General features: G+C 45.1%; 1 protein-coding gene across 3 annotated transcripts in view; it reads right to left on the minus strand.

Moving 5' to 3' along the window:
• The window catches only part of nsd3 (nuclear receptor binding SET domain protein 3), a 36,894-nt gene that overhangs the window by 15,183 nt on the left and 14,211 nt on the right, over positions 1-7,500 (minus strand). Inside the window, exons 10-14 of one of the 3 annotated variants that reach the window (XM_063014225.1) lie at positions 7,494-7,500; positions 7,231-7,348; positions 6,941-7,138; positions 5,737-5,916; positions 605-754 (exon numbers count right to left, since the gene is read on the minus strand). The exon at positions 7,494-7,500 is cut by the window's right edge and continues 116 nt beyond it. In XM_063014225.1, coding sequence (XP_062870295.1) covers positions 605-754; positions 5,737-5,916; positions 6,941-7,138; positions 7,231-7,348; positions 7,494-7,500 — 653 coding nt within the window. Of the gene's footprint in view, positions 1-604; positions 755-5,736; positions 5,917-6,940; positions 7,139-7,221; positions 7,349-7,493 lie in introns of all 3 variants that reach the window. The other 2 variants (XM_063014227.1, XM_063014224.1) reach the window with 2 other exon arrangements.

Raw genomic sequence — 7,500 nt, forward strand, 5'->3', positions numbered from 1 at the left:
TGGTCTGCTGGGTGGGAAAAGACGGGACAAAAAAATATAGGGTGGGGTCTTCGAGGCCGTGTAAGGACCCTGGTTAGCAGCCCGAGGCGCCTGTACAGAAGTGGAGATCAGTGCGTGACTCTCCATGCGCAAGACTGGCACAAGTTGTAACGATCCTCTCAGATTTGGGGAGACATACGATCAGGGGCGATTCGTGGATCACTCAGCGTTGATCAGAGGAAGTATCGGACGTCGGGGACCCAACCAACCAGGGTCCTTACACAGCCTCGAAGACCCCGCTTCATATTTTTGCTGCACTGTCTGCACCGTCGATTGTGCCAGCTAGAGGGCGCCCAGCTGACCGGTAGCAGAGCTGAGAAGGTTCTCTTTCTGGAGAACATGTTCTACTGTGGAGGTGAACGACCAGCACACGCCGGGGACGAAGCAGAACAGCTAGCACACTGCGCTCGACACCGTTAGCTATCTCAGATCCAGCGTCGCGTTAGTGACTGCAGATCAGAAGGAGTGAAGCGGAGGAGGAGCGGTGAGCGTTTAGCAGAAGCGAGGACAGGTGATGAAGCGGTGATGATGATGATGATGAAGGTGGGAGGGAACGTGGGTTTACCTTTGGCCGGGTTCTTTTGGGTAGCTGACGAAGGAGAAGGAATCAGAGGTAATTTCATCAACTCAGCACGATTTGACTCAGTCAGAAGGTAGTGAGACTTAAACGTATAAGAACTTAATACGGTGTCAGTGAGGTCGTGCACTAAGCGCCCTACACGAGACAAACAGGAGAACCCGTGAGCAATCAATCCATCGATCCGACCAATCACACGCCCCACCATCTCACAACACACACACAGAGACACACACACACACAGACACATGGAGCGCAGAGCCGTGAAATAGTATTCACACCCCTCCTAACGGCCTCATCGCTTCAGATCTTCAGACTGAGGTCAGAATTTCGTTCAAGGGAAATCTTGGACTCCACCGAACCTCTGAAGGAGTCCTGTGGTATCTGGTACCAGGACACACCATGATCTTCTGTTGGTTAGTGCTACACGTTGAGTCTGTGTGTTTGTTTTGGTCAGCTGTGGTTTTTTATGGACCTCCATGGAACCATTTTAGCTGCGTCTCTTTTAAAAGACCTGATTGCTGAACCTGTGAGGAATTTTGGTTAGTTGGTTACTGGAAACATTACCCAGTGTACCTGATGTTCTACAGGTGAAGATAATAAAGAGAACGACTCTCACTGCCCCAGTAGTGCTGACTTTTAAGATCTGACTTTAACTACTTCACATAGTGACAAGGTTGTTACCTGGGGTTGTAACCAGGGTTACTAGGGTTGCTTGGGGATGTTACTGTGGTTGTTATTCGGGGTTGTTACCAGGGTTGTTGCCTGGGGATGTTACTGTGGTTGTTATTCGGGGTTGTTACCAGGGTTGTTGCCTGGGGATGTTACCAGGTTGTTACTCAAGTTGTTACTTGGGTTGTTATCAGAATGGTTTTTCAGGGCTGTTAATTAGGGTGGTTAACTAGGGGTTGTAACCAGGGTTGTTGCCTGGAGATTGTTCCTCTGGGTTGTTGTGGTGTTACTTGGGGTCGTTAGTTGGGATTGTTACCCGGGTTGTTTCCGGGGTTGCCTGGTGGTGTTACTGAGGTTGTTATTGGTGGTTGTAACCAGGGTTGTTACCTGGTGTGTTACTCAAGGTTACCTGAGTTGCCTGGGGGTGTTACTTAGGTTGTTACCAGGGTTGTTACTCGAGTTGTTGAGGGGTTTTCCTTAAGTTGCCTGGGGCTGTTACTGAGGTTGTTCCTGTGGATTGTTACTCAGCGTTAGTACCAGAATGGTTTCTAAGGGGTTATAACTTGGGTTGTTGCCTGGAGTTGATACTTGGGGATGTTACTGAGATTGTTCCTCTGGGTTGTTACCAGTGGTGTAACTTAGGGTTGTTACCTGGCTGGGGGTGTTACTCATATTGTTACAGGGGGTTCTTACCAGGGTGGTTACTAGGGGCTGTTCCCAGGTTGTTACTCCAGTTGTTAGTTGGGTTGTTACCTGGGTTGCCTGGGGGTGTTACTTAGGTTCTTACTCAGGGTTGTTACTCAGAGTTAGAACCAGAATGATTACTAGGGGTTGTAACCAGGATTGTTACTCAGGGTTGTTACTAGGGGTGTTACTTGGGGTTGTTAGTTGGAGTTGTTACCAGGGTGGTTACTTGGGGCTGTTCCCAGGTTGTTACTCGAGTTGTTAGTTGGGGTGGGACCTGGGTTGCCTGGGGGTGTTGCTAAAGTTGTTAAAGTTGAAATTTGTTACCAGAGATGTTACCGGGTTGTTACTCGGGTTGTTAGTTGGGGTTTTTACCTGGGTTGCCTGGGCTGTTACTGAGGTTGTTACTCATAGATGTTACCGGGTTGTTACTCGGGTTGTTAGTTGGGGTTGTTACCTGGGTTGCCTAGGCTGTTACTGAGGTTGTTACTCATAGATGTTAACAGGGGTGTTACTCTGGGTTGTTACTCAGGTTGTTAGTTGGGGTGTTACTCTGGGTTGTTACTCAGGTTGTTAGTTGGGGTGTTACTCTGGGTTGTTACTCAGGCTGTTAGTTGGGGTGTTACTCTGGGTTGTTACTCAGGCTGTTAGTTGGGGTGTTACTCTGGGTTGTTACTCAGGCTGTTAGTTGGGGTGTTACTCTGGGTTGTTACTCAGGCTGTTAGTTGGGGTGTTACTCTGGGTTGTTACTCAGGCTGTTAGTTGGGGTGTTACTCTGGGTTGTTACTCAGGCTGTTAGTTGGGGTGTTACTCTGGGTTGTTACTCAGGCTGTTAGTTGGGGTGTTACTCTGGGTTGTTTTATATTAAATGTAGTCTGAAGATCTAAAACAATGAAGTGTGAAATCTAGACAAAACCAAACCATATTTAGAGGGGGGTGGGGGGTGAAAACTTTTTCCCAGCACTGTGTTAAACAGGATGTACAGGAGGTCCTGGAGAAGAACACACACGTCTGAGGGAGTGAGTGCTGCTGTGGGAAACACCAGACGGTTCTGGCCTTTAATATTTTCATTCTTGGTGTCCATCACAAACTGATCCACTGATTTAAATATAAACCCTGGACCGTCAGCACCTGTCACAAAGGTTCATTAGGTCACGTTTAGGATGAATCGGAACACTGACTGTGAGCCAGGCCTTTCCGAAGGAGCGGAGGCTGTTATAGCCACAAGGGAAAGCACCTTTATGTTATCGCCTGCGATTCTGAAATCAAACGTGCAACAATGGTCAGTGATGGTCAGGCGTCCACAGCGGACAGTCTTTACCATACTGCTAGATCTCACAAAGGGGTGGATTTAAACATATACACAAATAGTTTAGGGATTTCAGAACATGCGGACGAGGAGCTCTAATCTGCTAGCTACGCCGGAGCTCCTGATCCTGATCAAAGTTCCCGATCTAACGACTGGCAGCCCCTTCAGACGGGTGTGATCACTCACTCACACACTCAGACCTGCAGCTCATTCACAATCAGTCATGGATTACAGATTACGGACGCGCGGTCCGACACGTTAGCAACACATTAGCACATCTAAAAGGAAACAGATTAAACGACAAGGAGAAAAAAAACAACAACAGAGAGGTTAGAAACGGCGTTTACAACAGAGTGCGCTAACGTTAGAACACAGACGTGGACAGAGACGCCACTGAACGTCTGAACGTGTGTGAGAGGAACGTGGAGAACGTCTGACTGTGGGTTCTGTGGTGTTACTGTGGTTCTGAGCTGTGGTGTTACTGTGGTTCTGTGGTGTTATTGTGGTTCTGAGCTCTGTGGTGTTACTGTGGGTTCTGTGGTGTTTGATCTGTGGTGTTACTGTGGTTCTGTGGTGTTACTGTGGGTTCTGAGCTCTGTGGTGTTACTGTGGTTCTGAGCTCTGTGGTGTTACTACGGGTTCTGTGGTGTTACTGTGGTTCTGAGCTGTGGTGTTACTGTGGTTCTGTGGTGTTACTGTGGTTCTGAGCTCTGTGGTGTTACTGTGGGTTCTGTGGTGTTTGATCTGTGGTGTTACTGTGGTTCTGTGGTGTTACTGTGGGTTCTGAGCTCTGTGGTGTTACTGTGGTTCTGAGCTCTGTGGTGTTACTGTGGTTCTGAGCTCTGTGGTGTTACTGTGGGTTCTATGGTGTTTGATCTGTGGTGTTACTGTGGGTTCTGTGGTGTTACTGTGGTTCTGTGGTGTTACTGTGGTTCTGTGGTGTTACTGTGGGTTCTGAGCTCTGTGGTGTTACTGTGGTTCTGTGGTGTTACTGTGGTTCTGTGGTGTTACTGTGGGTTCTGTGGTGTTACTGTGGTTCTGAGTTATGTGGTGTTACTGTGGTGCTTAGCTCTGTGGTGTTACTGTGGTTCTGAGCTCTGTGGTGTTACTGTGGGTTCTGTGGTGTTTGATCTGTGGTGTTACTGTGGGTTCTGAGCTCTGTGGTGTTACTGTGGGTTCTGTGGTGTTTGATCTGTGGTGTTACTGTGGGTTCTGTGGTGTTACTGTGGTTCTGTGGTGTTACTGTGAGTTCTGTGGTGTTACTGTGGTTCTGTGGTGTTACTGTGGTTCTGTGGTGTTACTGTGGTTCTGTGGTGTTACTATGGGTTCTGTGGTGTTACTGTGGTGCTGAGCTCTGTGGTGTTACTGTGGTTCTGTGGTTCTGAGCTCTGTGGTGTTACTGTGGTGCTGAGCTCTGTGGTGTTACTGTGGTTCTGTGGTGTTACTGTGGGTTCTGTGGTGTTACTGTGGTTCTGAGTTATGTGGTGTTACTGTGGTTCTGAGTTATGTGGTGTTACTGTGGTGCTGAGCTCTGTGGTGTTACTGTGGTTCTGTGGTGTTACTCTGGTTGTGAGTTATGTGGTGTTACTGTGGTGCTGAGCTCTGTGGTGTTACTGTGGTTCTGTGGTGTTACTCTGGTTCTGAGTTATGTGGTGTTACTGTGGTTCTGAGTTCTGTGGTGTTACTGTGGTTATGAGTTATGTGGTGTTACTGTGGTGCTGAGCTCTGTGGTGTTACTGTGGTTCTGTGGTGTTACTCTGGTTGTGAGTTATGTGGTGTTACTGTGGTTCTGTGGTGTTACTGTGGTTCTGTGGTGTTACTGTGGTTCTGAGTTCTGATGGTCTGGTACGTGTGAGGCAGAAGGACTGGAGTTCTGCTGGTGTTAGTGTTTATTATTGGAGAAGCTTCAGCTGGACACCTACGTTTGTAGGGTAATGATGTCCTGCTGCCCCGCCCTGATGTGCAGCAGGTAACCGAGCAACATGAACCAATACAGTTCCACATCTGTATTCTAAATAATTCTACATCCTGTATCAGACTGGACCCAGTGATGAAGTTCTGATACCAAACATATGAACTGAACGTCTGATTCAGAAGAACCAATAATTTTTATTATTGTTGTTATTATTCTGTAATGCTGAATCCTGATGTTATTACTGTGGACTTATATCAGCCTGTTTGCTCTACTGCAAAGCATTCTGGGAGCTCGATGCTGCTGTAAGTGCTATATGACGATGCTGGCGTCCGCTCGTCAGGTTCCTGCTGTTGTTTCCCCAGAGAAGGTTAAAACCTCACTCCAACTCCAGTCGTTCTGCCTCAGTACTGACGTTCTGAACCCTGACCATGCAGTAGTGAGTCCTGTGGTGGACGGAGCAGCTGTGTGTGTGTGTGTGTGTGTGTGTGGGTTCTATCCAGCTGCTGATGGGCTCTGTGGTGAGTGAGGAACAGATCTCACCTCGAGAACAAACGAAACACCAGCCTACGTTTACGGGCGAGCAGAGGTGGCCGTTCTTCCTCGAGCTGGAGTGAGAGCTGCAGATCATCACGTGAGGGGTCAGCACCACGCTCCCCGCTGGTACACACACGTCCCCCACGTGGTACGCCGCGGGACACCGGATACAGCGCATCAGCCGGCCTGGAAACACACACACACACACACACACACACACATTCAAATACACTCTTATGTACACATCTTCAAACAAGCATATCACAGAGATCTGTGTGTGTGTTTTAGAATGTGCATGTGGGAATTTGTAGCCATTTGTGATGAGACGGCCTGGTTATTATTGACATTATTATTTTTTTAATTCTGATATTATTATTATTGCTTATTAATAGTATTAATATTATTGTGATTTTTATTTTAATTAATATTGTAATTATTGATTTAATTATTATTGTCATTACCATTATTATTTTTTATTAATATTATTATTATTGGTATGTTTATTATTAATATATTATTGTTATAGATGTTCTTATTACTGACATTATTATTAATACTGTTATTATTATTACTAATATTATTATTACTAATATTATTATTATTATTTTTTTAATATCGTTATTATTATTATATTATTATTATTTTAATGGTATTATTTTTTTATATTATTATTAATTGTTATTATTATTATTTATTAATTCTATTATTATTACTTAGTTTTTTATTTTAATTAATATTACAATTATTGATTTTATTATAATTATCAATACCATTATTATTTTTATTATTATTATGAATAATATTTTTATAATTATTATAGATGTTCTTATTACTGATATTATGATTAATAATACTGTTACTATTATTATTATTGTTATTGTAGTTGTTATTATTATTATAAAATATTATAGATCGGGCTCAGTGCAAACCACTGAGGTTCCTTCATTCCAGACTCGTCAAACTAGGTCTTTATGGATCACGATTTGTGTACAGGGGAACAGTAGTCATGCTGGAACATGTAATAATAAATAATGTAACTCTGGTAAATCAACCCAGATCATCATTTAAAACAAACACAGTTGATTCTGAATCACTGATTCAGTAAAATGAAAGCTGAATCATTTCAGTGAATCACTTTGATAAAAAGTTGTAAACCTTAATGCATGTATGAAGGATGAAAAGCCAGTCTGTTATTACGCCTGTAACGCACCTTTGACAGCTTTTTGTGAGTCCTTCTCCAGCCAGCAGGTGGCGCAGCAGTGCTGAGGGCATCTCAGACCTCTGGAGTCGGCGGCACCGCCACCGTACTTCCGAACACAGGAGTCGTGATAAAAGCGTCCACAATCGCTCACCGAGCACGGTTTTATATCTCCATCGACGCGCTTACACGAGAAACACGCCTGAGAACCTGCACACAGACAGTCACACTGTCCTCAGTCAAGCAAGCTTTCAAACAAGAACCTCTGTTATGATATCAGGTGCAGTATGAACCTGTTTTACACTGGGTGCAGATGTTTTCCCCCTCTGTGGCTCCAGTGGACACCAAACATTCAGCGTGAAAAAACCTGTTACACTCGCCCTCACAGCACAGGAGGTTATCAGCACACCTCTCACACACCTGAGGATCACACACACACACACACACACACACACACACACACACACACACACACACACACACATTAAGGTAATGTCATGCACAGAATCCTATCAAAACACCAGACTGGATTACAAACCCCCAAAGCCCACCTGCTCAGACTCACCTGGCAC

This window comes from Trichomycterus rosablanca, chromosome 18 (assembly GCF_030014385.1).
Source record: "Trichomycterus rosablanca isolate fTriRos1 chromosome 18, fTriRos1.hap1, whole genome shotgun sequence".
NCBI classification, from domain to species: domain Eukaryota; kingdom Metazoa; phylum Chordata; class Actinopteri; order Siluriformes; family Trichomycteridae; genus Trichomycterus; species Trichomycterus rosablanca.